This window comes from Lytechinus variegatus, chromosome 8, assembly GCF_018143015.1.
Source record: "Lytechinus variegatus isolate NC3 chromosome 8, Lvar_3.0, whole genome shotgun sequence".
In the NCBI taxonomy this organism is placed as follows: Eukaryota; Metazoa; Echinodermata; class Echinoidea; order Temnopleuroida; family Toxopneustidae; genus Lytechinus; species Lytechinus variegatus.
Window position 1 is genome coordinate 13,906,953 of NC_054747.1, and position 14,802 is coordinate 13,921,754.

At 39.1% G+C, this 14,802-nt stretch overlaps 1 protein-coding gene across 2 annotated transcripts in view; it reads left to right on the top strand.

Annotated features, from left to right (window-relative positions):
- Nucleotides 1-5,681, top strand: part of LOC121420014 (serine/threonine-protein kinase SIK2-like) — a 66,220-nt gene extending 60,539 nt beyond the window's left edge. For both annotated transcript variants that reach the window (XM_041614535.1, XM_041614536.1), the window contains exons 6-8: nucleotides 681-804; nucleotides 1,315-1,532; nucleotides 2,076-5,681. In XM_041614535.1, the coding sequence (XP_041470469.1) occupies nucleotides 681-804; nucleotides 1,315-1,532; nucleotides 2,076-3,839 (2,106 nt within the window). In that variant the 3' untranslated portion in view covers nucleotides 3,840-5,681. The remainder of the gene's footprint in view (nucleotides 1-680; nucleotides 805-1,314; nucleotides 1,533-2,075) is intronic.
- Nucleotides 5,682-14,802: the final 9,121 nt, after the last annotated feature.

Below are 14,802 nucleotides of genomic sequence, written 5' to 3' on the forward strand. Positions count from 1 at the left end.
CATAATACTCAATTTAAGATCATCAGAGTCTGTGTGACCTTCAAACAAGGCCTTTTTACTTGCCTGACGGTATTAAGTTTTATTTGTTTGGCATTTAATTTAAACCTAGCTTCTCCTCAGTCATAATCTTTTCTGGGTGAAATATAGACAACATGAATCAAAGAGAATTAGAGCATTTTGTTCTCTTTGTTTGTTAAAGTTCCCAAAGTCCCGCCTTTTCAATGAAAAATATTTTTGTTCCAACTGAAAATCCATTTTGCTCTGAAGAAGAGCTATTTAATTGTCTTTGTTTGTTTATAAACAAAAGGACATGACAGGAAAAGATGCTGGTCTGAACTTTCGCTGATAGAGACATCCCAATGTTACTATGTTACAGTTTTTCATAAGAAGTATACATTTTTTCTTTGATGTGTTTTATAGAGCCTCGGTGAAAGAAATAGCCCCAAGCAGCTCAGGGGAGCATTTTCTGAAAGGACTTGCTGGACGTTTCATCCGACAAGTCTCATTTGATCAGACAGTTAGTTACCACAGTACGAGCACTTCTCAGCCAATCAAAATCAAAGGAAAGTTGTCATATCTGACAACTTGTTAGACAAAAATTTTGGTGAAACACTCCCCGGACACCTTTTATGGTGTCTTACAATTGATATTTTATTTTTGTTCTTGATGTGTTTTTGCAGAGCCTTGGTGTTGTGCTATATGTCTTGGTCTGTGGTGCTCTACCCTTCGATGCCAACACTCTACCACAACTCAAGGAGAGGGTCCTAGCTGGCAAGTTCAGGATACCATTCTTCATGTCACAAGGTAAATCAAATCAAAGTAATGTTGATTTTGTAAATGGAGATGAATGGCTGTGTTGGCATGTTTGTTTTATTTTTTTATTTCATTTTATAAATTGGAAATGAATACTGAATTATAGTAAGAGATTTGTCACTGGATCGACTAAAAGTCGTACAACCAGGAATATTCATCTGTGTATCGTGAAATTCAATCTTCAGTGGATAGCCAAATATATTGAGGTAGATCTTAAAGTGTTTTGAAATTTGAATGTCCTACATACATGGAAGAAGATTCTGTTGCTTGAGCTTGGATCTGTTTCAGCTAACTGAACATCAATAAAGGTTGCTAACAACCGTGCTCGCAGCCATTGAACTTGCATTCTTGTTAAGCTTGTATCAGTAGTTTGAAACCTGCTACTGATGGCAATTCAATGATGGCAATCAATTGATGGCAAAGAGACAAAACCATGCAAAGCAATCTCTTGTGCCTTTGGCATGCAGTGGACCTGACCTCTTCCTGTTCCTCCCCATCCAGAATGCGAGCACCTGATACGGCACATGCTGGTCCTCAATCCGGCCAAGAGGTTGTCCATCGACCAGATCAAGTCCCACAAGTGGTTTGCGGACTGCGGAGTGCCTGCTACCCAACCAGTCAGCCCCGTGACAGAGATCCCCAAGCCCATAGGAGAGTTCAACGAGCAGGCTCTGAGACTGATGCAGAGCCTTGGAATCGATCAGCAAAAGACCGTAGATGTAAGAATCTTTCTTGTCCTTGGTGAACCGCCCCTTAAACTGGTTGATTTGTAATTTATACGTGTTTAGTCCTATCCCCTGGACCTCTTTAGGCAAATTTCATTTTTATCTGCAACCAGTTTATTTAGTAATCCCAAGTTCAAACTGCCAGGAATTTCTTACTGTTTTACCTATCCTGTTAGTTTGCAACAAACTCTTTTATCTGAAAAAATTAAATGTATGTGGAACATCTTTGTTTTTGAAATGTAAATTCAAGTTTCTCTTGGGGACAAAAACTTGGGATATAGATAGGACACCACGTACATTACCAATAAATTTTGTTGCTTTTTAGGGGTGCTAACTCATTATTTTTCACATCTTTGTGATTGAAAATTATTTTTGATTGTGAATTTTAATTTGTTGGATAGATTCATTTCAGTAAAGAAATATCTAGTTATTCAACAACAACAAAAGATTTGAGATAATAAATTTGATCCTATTCATATGTTACTGATGGATATGTCTATTTGAAATAAATGTTTTATTCTTTTCTTCTCTTGACAGTCATTACGGAGAGATGCCTATGATCACTACACAGCCATCTACTACCTCCTAGTTGAGAGGTTAAGATTACATCGATGCAGTTTTCCGGTCGAAGGTAGAGTGGACAGCCGCAGCCGTAGACCAAGTTCAATCGCGGATCATGCAATAATGAGAACTCATGGTGGCAACCTCACGAACATTACTCCCCACCAACGAAACAGTAATGCACGGAATGCCATTCAGGTCCAACAACAACCTTGCGTCAACACCTCGCAGCAGATGCTCGGATTCCGACCGATTCAGCCAATACAGCAGCCTACGCAACAGATCGTGTCAGAGTCGGCGCAGTGTGCTTTGCAACGGAAGAGGAAAGAACCTCCTCTTCAACCGACCGCATGTATATTTAGCGAAGGGGAGATGGTTCCGGTTCCTCCAGCTGTAAGTGGGGCGTTACTTGAGCCTCTGCCAAGAATGAACGTCAGAAAGGTGCGCTCAATGTCCCCAAATCATATGGTGGTGACGTCCATCGACGAGGGTGTAGAAGCAGACTTGCCGGAAAGCGAGAATGAAATGGAGAAGGTCGAGTCAATAGAACATTTTAAATCGCAGAGAACGCCCTCGCTCGCAGAGTCGTATGATATACCAACAAGCATGGCGCCGAGTTTGAGTGATTTTGGCATTGAACCTCAGGAACTGTCCGCTTCGTTTGATTCGCAAGAGGAGATGGAAGTTGCGCAGAGCTTCGCCCATGTTCAAGCGCTCTCAGATAGACTGTTCCCGTCAAATTGCAATTCACCAGATCTGACGCAGCAGCAGGCAGAACCAATTATCCCACCTGCGCCACCACAGGCAATGTTCCATCATTCAGCATCGCTCGACCGCTCTGGAAGCCACTCGCCTGTCAGCTTCCGAGAGGGTCGACGAGCCTCTGATGGGCTCATTGCGCAAACAGGACTCTCATATAGACAGGTCAGTACAACTCCATTAGCACAAGGACACACAGATGCTAGTTTAGACAGGCAACTGAAAACAAATGTGAATATGAATTCATGTAGTCTTGCAGCTGATCATTCTAATCAATTACAAATAGTTGGATTCAGTGGACAGCAGCTAACAGAAGTCAGCAAGGACAATTCTGACTTGACAAATCTTCCGTCCTGCCAGGTGGAACAAGAATCCGTATCGTGGCGCCGCTTTCCGGCTCAGGTCCAGTCTATGGAACGGCGGCAAAACCGCATGCACGCCATGAAGCAAGGGGGTCATACCGAGCCCCCTGGACACCTCACACACAGTGCATCACTTGCTGGCAAATCAAGTCTTGAGGATATGCCCAGGGAGTTTCCGAACCAGGTTGCACCGAATCAACGCACCTTACAACGCACGCTCATGCAACAAAGGCTGATGCAGAAGCGCCAACAACTCCAGAAGCAGTCGCAACTCAGCCAACAGTTTGGCAGGATGCAGCTGGAACGGCAGCCCAGCTTTGAAGGGCGCCCTCCCGCTCCCAACCGAACCGACTCCTACAAGCAAGCGCAACAGCACCCCGTTCTTCCACAGTACGCAATCAACGACGATTCCTCGTTGAACAAGTCGCTTATTCAATGTCACAATGAGTTCAACCAGGCAACATCGCTGGGCAGCAATGCCCCTCTTCATTATGATACAACGTTAAATCAGGTGCCGCAAAACTTTGAAGCGCCCTCGTACGATGATAGCATGGACACCTCGGACGTCACTGTGCCAGTGTCGCAAGCAGGCAACAATTTTTCATTCACTCCCTGCTAGCAGTGACTATGCCACTATTTTGTGGATCCATAGCTCATTTTTTAGATATCATTTTAGAAGTGCTGGCTGGTACAGCGATTTTTGTTTGGAATTTTGTGAATCGATGATGATCTTTATTTTTTTTGGTGTAGACCCTCAATAATTTGAGGTATGTGGATATTCCGTGTATATGCCCATGTATCCACAGATTGTACTTATTGAAGAAAAGATTGTGTCGTAGAAAGTGGAAACAATTGCCAGAATCGGTGCAATTTCCAGTAGCCAGGGATGGCTGAAGGAGAGATCAGAAGAAGAAAACATATTTTTTGGTAAATAATATTTTGAAATGTCATTATATCGTAGCAATGTTGATAGGAGAAATGTTTTATTTTAACCAAGCAACCATACCAAAGTCAGTGTTCATTTATCTCGTTGATGAAAAAGACAATGTATTCCTCAAGAAATTTACTCTTGCCAGGGAAAAATCAAGCAGGATTTTGTCATGTAGGAATTGATTTATTTTCTACGTGAGGTAGAGAATAGTTAACTATGTGTTAGCTATGCTAATTCCCTACCCTATTTGTTTCAGTCCTTTGCATGAGATGTTCTGCTAGTAGTATTTCATGTTTGACAAGGAATGAGAAATTTACATCTGTATTAAAACAGCCTGTGTAAGTGTCACTGTAGAATTCGATGGGGGTTTGCAAGAATTCGTTGTAAAATTCTCAATTGCAAGTCTTGATTAATTTTAGTTGTTGAAAATGAATGTACTCTGTCTGTTGCAAAAACAGGCAAAGGGGGCGTTTCACATGTAGTTAGGTCTGAATTATAGTCATGCTTAAGTTCTAACACGAGAGTTAACACATAATCTCATATACCATGAGCGTGGTCTTTGTATTGCAATGGTGCATTATTTTGTGAATCCATGATGATTGCTGGGTTCGAATTCCAGCCATGGCGTGTTTTCCTTCAGCAAGAAATTTACCCACAATGTGCTGCATTCAACCCAGGTGAGGTGAATGGGTACCCAGCAGGATTAATTCCTCGAAATGCACCTAGTGCTTGAAGGCTGCTTGAGCTAAATCTAGGGTAATGATAATAATAATCTTAACAATGCGCCTTGGAATAGATTATCTCAAGATAGATGGCGCAGTATAAATGCCTCATCATTATTATTATTTTAGACCACATGCAATTTCAAATTTAAGAGTGATTGTTAATCAGACTTAAAATAATTTTGTGAAACACCCCCTTCAATCGATGGCAGGAAATATGATGGATCTTAGGACCCAGACTTGACTAAGAATTGATTGCAACTTTATCGCAAATCCCCTCAAAGATTGAGAATAGCAAACATTACTACTAGAGTAGCTCTTAGCAGTCCACCGATGTGTAAAAGCTAGCTCTTGTTTGTTTTGTGAAATGTGACCTAAATCGTGTTGGCTCATCTCAAATTAGATATTGCGAAAATAATACATAGTCTGACTTAGAGGCAATTTTACTTGTACTGTTGATCTTGTTGAAAGAAGCCACCTACGAAATCAAGATTCATTATTGGTCCTCATCAATAAGTAAGACTAGTTTACTTAGCAATTTATGTATGCTGCCCAACTAATGTATACACTGCCTGCTCAATATTCATTAGACCTGAATATTTCTTCTGCACAAAACACATTTGAAAAATGCAATTTTGTAAAGAAAACAATCACATTGTTTCCTATTTGAATACCATATTTTAGTATCCTGCTTGAGCAAAAATAAACAAGAAAAGCTGTGTGATATTCAGTCTTTAAGGAAACCAAAACCCAAGAAGAGAAGCAATCTTGTTGGAAAGAGTAAAATGAAAGGAACAATTTAGTAAAAGTTTCATCAAAATCGGTTATGAAATAAGCAAGTTATGGGAGTTTGAAAAATCTTGTTGTACTTTCCATGGAGATCCTCAAATTGGCAAACGCATCTTGCCTCCTTCTAAGCACAACATATGTCATGGGAAAATATAATTCACACCACATATGTCAAGGTCAGGAGAAGATAATGTGAAATATGTAAAATAAAGGGGAAAATCTGAAAATTTGTGTACAAAACAAATGGAGAGTTGTCAACAAAATCAGGCATTTTGAAGCTCGTTTGCCAATTTGAGGATCTCCATGGAAAGTACAATAAGACTTTTTAAACGTCCATAACTTGCTTATTTTACAACTGATTTTGATGAGACTTTTTTTAAATTGTCCCTCTCATTTTACTCTTTCAAATAAGATTGCTTCTCTGCTTGAGGTTTTGGTTTCCTTGAAAGTTTCTGGGGGATCCCTTACAATTGTGAAGGTTTATTTTGCCTATAAAAGGCTACTAAATATAGGAATATGTATTACAAAGCTATGTATGCTTAAGCTGAAATAGTTTATTCTATGCATACAATTACAATATGTGAATTGCACTCTATTTTTCACTGCTCTATATTATGTTCACAGATCTGTTTACGAGACAGTAGGAATTACTATATCCCTTTAAAGATAAATGAAAGTAGTTGCAGTAAACACTGATTTCACGAGAAAGTGTGTGAAACCAAGCTTAATTGTCACTATATCATCGAGGATCTAGATCTGGTACAGTTACATAAACTGAACTTCGTGAAAATCTTGAAATCTACGCCGATAAATGTTCACACTGAAGATCACCAACACAGATAAGTGCACGTGGGACAGTGTATTATTATTGCTTTGAATGTTGGCCCAACGCTTGACCCGAATCCTGTGCTTATTTGCTAATTTCTCAGCAATTACACAATTTCTTCCAGAATCCTTTGGCACATATTTTTTATTTATACAAACACACACTTTGGTGGTCATTTCATTGGATTCTGTACGAACTCATTTTGAAATCGCTACCACAACTGGAACTTATCTTTAATGGTGTTAATAGTAAGTCATATCACCTGAAAGTTTAGTTAATTTCCTCTTGTTAAAGTTGAGATCACACCTAAACGTTGATCATTTGATCGACGCTTTTGATAGCTATTTTCATCTTCATGTACACGGTTCCCATCGCCTTATCTCCCCCCCTTCGTTCTGCGACCCCTGCTACTCTGTCGTACAGTACACCTCTATGGATGTGTACCGTAGTATAGACAATAGTTCATCCATCTCAGCCCCTTAAGGCCCTATCTCACCAACGGAGACGTCGCCGCGACAGTCTCCAACTTATCAGTCGCTGCAGTCGCGGAGACGTCTCGGAGACAAAAATGGCTTGCGCTCTCACCAAGGAGACGTCTCGATGGAACGTTTGAAAGATCATACACCTGACTTGGAGCAGGAGGAGGGATATCAGCACGCGTTCAGTCACATGGTTTGAAGAAGTGTCGCGGAGACGTCTCCGCAATGTATTATAATTTTTGTTGGTCTCCAGCAGGTCTTCGCGATGTCTCTGAGACATCGCAGCGACTTCTCAGCAGTCGCGGATATCATTAGTCTCTGAGACGTCGCAGCAACTAATGGAGACTTCTCGGAGACTAGAAACAGTCTCCAAAAATGTTAAACATGTTTAATCTTCTTGCGACTCCTCAGAGACTCTGTAATTTTCATGAGACGTCTCAGAGATGTCGCGGAGACATCTCTGCAACTAGCAAAATTTGTAGTCGCGAACTAGTTTCAAGCCCAGTGAGATACCCCCTTTAGTTGTTTAGACACAAGTTTATAGACGGCCGTTCGGGATTATATACCAAACTTTGTGACAAAGATGAAAGATGTCGTTACTGACAGCATAGCGAGAGGCAACGGATTCATTATATTGATGTTTGTCATAACGGCTATTTTGGTGCTTTGATTTTGCTGGAGTAGACATATAGCTTGCTCGAAACAGTTGCCATTTTATTTGTAACCAAGAAAAAACGATGATTTATTTATTGATATATTTTTAAAAGAGAGAAAGAGAGAGAGAGAGAGGGGTGGGGGGACTTGAGTTCCCCATGATCATCATGTGTTTATATTTTTGTGTGTTGTTTGTAAAAGTATGTGGTACAGCTTATTGATCGGTTAGAAAAAGGTCGGCGCAAAAGGAAAGTCTGTTTTTGATTTCTGTGCTGCAGTTTTATCGGAATGTTGTAGGTAAAATAGGCCTGATCTGGGGAGTGTTTCATGGTACATACCGTCAGTGATTTTCACTAATTCAATTACTCTCAACCGATCAGATGCTTGGATTTGCAGTAGCTTATAACAAAAGTCAGTGAAAACCACCGATTTGTTTCATGCAACCTCCCCCGATTTCAAGAAATTCCACGTTTCCACCCTTAGATCAGTACTCGTCCAAAAAAAAATCTCATTGTGAAACCGGTAACGTGGAAAGCTTGGTTAGTCGTTTTTACGCTTCGTTATACGTCTTGCTAATAAGCTACATGTATTTATGAAAAGATGAATTTGTTCTTTGAATAACAACAATGTTCTATTCATTGCTGCAAATATGTTGCCTATACGCTGTGCTCTGCATATTCTTTGGCAGTGATTTGGGAGCCTGATTTACACGATAAAGTAAGTCAACTGCGAAAAAAGAAAATATTTATGTTTTGTCTCGACGATTTCGATGGTAGATATGTTGTATAAGCACTTATCGATGCAAGCCACACTACTACCATGTATATAAGATTGTACATTTGACGAAATGACAGGTATCTATGTTATAACACCTCTTTATCGAGAGCCAAAGAGTTTATGTATTCAGAGGTCAAACGTTAGATATGCCGCATCATAATTTTGCATAGGATCGCTGTTATTTTTGTTTTTATTTAAGATTGAATTTAACAAAGTTTATTTGAAAATTGAGCTGGATGCCTACACATTTAGCATACTGTTAACTGCAGTAATTAGAAGACAGTTTTTGTGTCCCTTGAGTTGTATGTCTCATTGATTATAATTACTTGCTCTGTATATCCAATGGGGCCATGGAAATCCGTTCGACACATGAATTACACGTTTTGCATAATCTTGTCTCAAAAATTGCCTCCACGAATATTTGACTTGGGCAAGGTCAACTTACGCACAACTTAAACAGGTTAACAGGTTTGTACCTCTTTTAAGTTGAACTTCTCCTAATTCAGACAAATTTCTATCATCCAAATGCAAGTAGACTCAACTAATAAGGCAGTCACCAGAACTTTGTTATTTTTCTCATGAAAGGAAAAGCATGAGCCGATTATGATTATAATTGATTTGCAGAGCCTAAAAGAAACTGGCAATCAACTAAAAAACATATATGGTTTCATATTAGTTCAATCTTCTAGATATCGCAGTGACGTAAAAGAAATCTATTTTTGTAATGACTTGAAAAATAACAGGATGGAACGGTAATTGTATGTCTTCATGGCATAATCTTTTTTTTTATTAACAAATTGTTGAAAAACTGTGAAAAAGAGAGAAATGTGATTATGTGGAAACAAATTATTGAAAAAAAAATTAATATTGAGTCTGCTCCGAGAGAGAATTTAACAAAAGTTCAATCTATATTTTTCGAAGGGTTATAAAATAATCATATTTAATTATTGTAGTATACAGTATTTGGCTACTCTAAGATACCATAAGTAATATTCAGAGTTCAGTGTATCACTGCCCGTTTTATTGGCCAGAATTTTGATTGAAATTACTTTTATTTTCATGTATGTTTTGTGTCTTTTTTGTAGGAACAGCTAGCTTAAAAGCAACTCAAATTTTGACTATTTTCCAGTCGTATATCGTGCATTAATGTACTTAAAGTAAAGCATAAATTAATTGAAATTGAATTGTATTTGTCGAAATTGACTACTTGAATAAATCGCTAGTTTATTTGAATAGTGAAATATTCTTGTTGAAATTGGAGATGTGTTTGAAGCCCTGCAATAGTATTTTTGAAGCAGATTGTTTAATATTTTGACTCTCTGCTCCGATTAGTTATAGAAAAATAAAATAACTACCTGAATTTATATATAGTCTTGCCGACAGAGGGAAGTGGTTTAATTCAGTGTTAGTGAGTGTAAGTATTGTACACATGATATTTATTGTTCAGAGAAATAGCGTGTTAGAAGAAATAAAGTGGATTTAAATGTCAACCACAAAAGCAGCTTAATGAATTGTTGAAGAGATGGAAAAAAGGTGCACATATTTTGAGAAGATGAAAACTTTTATTTTGATGTTTGAAAAACAGTTTTCTGTTCTCTTTGAATATTTGTGGGCAGGAGTCGATATCTGCGCGTGTTTGCCTAGAGGAGGCATTGTACATAAAAAGAGAGGCCCGGCCGCTCGTAGGAGGGGGTGAAGGGTTTGAATTAACTTAAGAACTATTTGTTGGAAATTCACGATTTTGTGCGCAGAGTAAAATCAAGTAACAAGGCAAAAAAGATTATTTATGTGTGGAAGTAAGTTACCTAGGGCTGTGCATTATTTTATTAAAAATCTTGTGATTTCAGTGAAATTTTAAGTTTGTCTGTTGCTTTTATAAAAGTGAAGTTTATTTGTTGTTGGAGGTGGAGTGAAATAGTGATTGTGAAGATACAAGAGAAAGCAGTTGGGTGAGAGAGAGGGGAAGAAGTAGGGGGGGGGAGGGAGGGGGAAGTGGCGAGTGTGAGACTAGGGAGAGGAGAGACTGATAAAGATAGAGAGGGTCATGGGAGGGGGAGAGAAAAGGGTGGGGTATGGAAAGAGGTAGGGGGAGGGGAGAGGAGAGACTGATAAAGAGAAAGGGGGAGGGAAAGGGCAGGGGGGGGGGTGAATGGAGGACTAGGTTGTGAGAATGAGGAGGAAGTTAAGTGGGGGGAATAAAAAAGGGGCAGAAGGGGATCTGGGGTCCGTTGCAGAAAGAGATGCGTTTAAACGCAAGTCAAAAAATCAATCGCAAGTCCCAAATGCACGCTGTTGATTGAAAATCAAGTTGCGCATGAATTTTAGAGTTGAGATTGATTGCAACTATTTCTGCAACAGGCCCCTGGGCCCCGTCTTGCAAAGATTTACGATTGCTCCAATCGATCTCAAGTATATGGATATCTATCCATTTCATAATTTTTTTCTTCAGACAAATTGCACAATGTACTCTGTGAACAAAGGGAAGCACACATAGTTGTCAAGAAAACAATCTATGAATATATATGTCATATCTAGAAAATAACATGAAGAAACAGCCATTTTAGATGTTGACGTTGCTGGCCTTCCATAGTTGCGGTTGATCGGATCAATCTCAACTCTTTAAGACGGGGCACAGAAATAGAAAAAGACGGACAGAGAGAGAGAGAGGGAGAGGCATAGGTGGAGCGAGCGAGAGAGCAAAAGGGACAGTAAAGAGGAGGAAAGAAAACGGGAGATGATGAGAAAAGGAGGAAGAGTAAAAGGTCGAAAGAGGGAGAAAGGAGAAAAGTGATCATAGACTCAAAGCGATTGAGATTATCATTGAGTCAAGGAAGAATGAAAGGAAGACACATGGGATGGATACAAAGAAAGGAGTACATGAAGACGAAAGTGAGGATAAGGGGGAGAGCTGGACAGATGGAGATGAAAGGATGCCAGGCTTCAACTTGCTCTAAATATTGGTGAGACAGTTTGAGGGGTCTCCTAACCCATTGCCTCCTTGAACCGGGCTATTCTTATACAAAGCCTACATGATGTACAGTAACCAGTAGTCAACAGGTTAGGCCATTGTCTTCTATAACCAAGTGGTCCTATCGATAATTCTAGGTTCAAGGGACGAAACCAGATTTCCAAATAAATAGAGTGCAAGAACACAGACCTTGTATATAAAGAACGAAAAGAGGGAGGGGGGGAGGTCAGACCTTTATCAATTTTGTTGACAATTATTTGATTCCATGCAAAGTGTACTTCCTCCTTCATTCATCCCGAAACCAAGAAAGGCATTACAAATGCATATAAATATCACAAAGAATTTCACTGTAACCCCCCTCCTCCCCCTTTGTGAATCCTACAAACAGAATAACACAAGTTTATTAACACAAATACATATTTCTTGAATTTAATTGGTCTCTCTCGAGTAAAATCAAACAATATAGGACTTGTATACAAACTGATATGCATTTATGGTGCTTAGACATTGTCTAACTCATCACATTGAGCAACTAGAATTAATGGTTATATATGAAATACACTCAGTTTGTCTGTTGATCTATATTTGACATTATCCCACATGGCTTTATTATGATTTGCCTACAACTAGTTTGTCTCTGGACTAGGAGAAATTGTCATTTAGCCTATAAACCAATCTGTTTAAGATCCAATAACTGAGTAAGGCTACACCCATTTGGTCTAATATCCATTTGAGCTATCACCATCTATATGACACCTAGATGGATCATCATTTGATATTGATCATTCCGCCCATTTTACAATGAAGTCATCATCGGTGCAATTTTGGACCCATTCATCGTGCAATTTTTGGATCCATACGATCTTGTCTATTGCACCCGCGCACCGAGACAGCAGGCACCACAAGTAAAATTACTTTTGTTTGCAGCACACATGTTGTTCGTACAAGCCAATCTTTTACAGGCCAAGCTCGAACTGCATGGGCATATTTTGCATCGAAATTCATAAATTTCATATGAAAAAGGCTCCATTTGTACGTGTCATATAAATCAAGCAGTGAATACTCTTTTTATTTGTGCAATGGACAGAATACTTCATTCGATGCAAGATGAAATGAATGATCCACTCAACTCAGCTACGCCTCGTTGATTGGACCATTTCAACTTTCACCTCATGAGTATTCTGTCCATTGCACTCATAAACATTCATTCTTTGTATATTATTTTATGTGGTAAGATGCACTACTTATGATTTAAATTCTCATTTGACAAAATGCAGTACTAGCAAAGTGGAAATTTGACAATCTTGGCAATAGACTAAATGAAAATTAGAATAGGAGGGCAAGACCAACGTGCAAATTAATAGTATACAAATAGCAAATAGGCATGAGTGCAATGATGCAAGATTTAGCATAAGGAAAAAGAAAGATGCTCTATTCAACAAGGCATTAGCTGAGTTGAATCGAGCGTCTCTTTCTTTCACCACATGCGAAATGTCGCACCATTGCACGAATAAGAATATTCGCTGGGCCCGTCTGTCTTGTACAACGCCTCGGAAGTTAGCAAAAAAAGAACAATAATCATTCTTTTTCCTATGCTAATCAATGTAATTAATAATCACCTATAGAAAGCGAAAAGCAAAATCCCTCAACACGCATCTGATCTGCAGTAGCAATGCGCATTTAGCCAACAAGCCCTACACATACTGTACCTGCATTTATACAAAATGCATTGAATCCTAATCTTTAAAGTGACATCATCTTGTTCCTGACCATGCATTGGTACATTATGGATGGCAGAGATGCCAAGTTCAAAGACCAGATATGCGTGAGATTTTCTATGAACCTGAGTGAGATCACAGACATTGTGTACAATGTATATGGGGATAGGCTGTGATAGTTGCGTGAGACAGAGATTTGAGGGGATGAACAAGAGTAAAAAAGGCTCGAGTCTCACGCATAATGCGTGAAACTTGGTAGCTCTGGGACGGTACGTGTGCAACGGTACGAATGTTTGACATTCGGCCTCCCATTTGTTCACCTACAATCTAAGTATGCGTTGTACAATGACAAAATGGGTTATTAGGCTGCGAAATAGACAAACTGTATACTAAGTGAATAATCAACCACATTATCTAGCGTTTAAAATGCTCAAGAACATCAGATACCCATTTCGGCCGAGGTTGGGAATATCAATTATGGACCATTGTACAACGCGTACTTAGCTTGTTGTACGCGAGCAAATGGGAGGCTGAATGTCAAACACTGGTGACGTCACAATACGATTTAATTCACTGCGCTCAGTAAAAATGAAGGTGGAATGCGCATATAGCCTGCTGGCTAAATGCGCAATGCTGCCCAAGGTAATGTGTGCTTGTGGGATTTTGGTTTTTGCTTTCATTTTTTTTTGCTCCCTTTTCACAGATTACTGCAGGGAAAAACTCTTGTTTTTTCATATCTTCGCTAACATTCGAGGCATTGTGCAACACAAATAGCAGATATTCTATTTTCTGCAATGGTGTAAGATTTCGCATTCGGTGAAAGAAACGCTCTATTCAACTCTGGTAACGCCTCGTTGAATAGAGCATCCTTCTTTCACCTCATGCAAAATCTCGCACCATCGCACTCATGCCTATTCGCTATTTGTATACTGTCTTTCCAACGGACATACGCATCATGGTGGGGTTTGAACCTTTGAACTTGTGTTCAAAGTCCATCCACAACAAACTCCAGTGGCCGTAAAGTATTTCCGCTTGAAGCATTCTGATACCATATTGATACATATGTAATAAAGGAGGCTTTTTTTTTAAGAAAAGCAGTTTAATTTTTAACCAAAATGCCATTTAAAAAAAATTACACCTAAATGGAATTCAAAGCAGGAAAGAATGCCTTGAATTTTAAATCAATTAGAATAAATACATGTACCACATACAGATTCTAAAGAACAAAATGTGGGACTGTCATTGCATATTCATTCAAAAGTTAAATCCTCTTTGGACATTACAACTGTATAAGAAAGGCCATCAACCAGTCTGCTGTGCAAACCTTTCACTCAAGTTAAGGGTCTGAATGTGCAAGACTATAATAATGCCTTGCAGATTCAAGGCCTGAATAGAAACAGTATACAAATAGCGAAAGGCATGAGTGTGATGGTGCGAGATTTTGCATGAGGTGAACGAAAGATGCTCTATTCAACGAGGCCTTAGCCGAGTTGAATAGAGTGTTTCTTTATTTCACCGAATGCAAAATCTTGCACCATTGCACGAATAAGAATATTCGCTATTTGTGTTGTACAACGCCTCGGAATCTAGTGAAAATATGAAAAAACAAGAGTTTTTCCCTCCAGTAATCTATGAAAAGGGAGCAAAAATATCGAAAGCGAAAAGCTAAATTCCACAAGTGCAAAAGATCTTAGACAGCATCGCGCATTTAGCCAGCG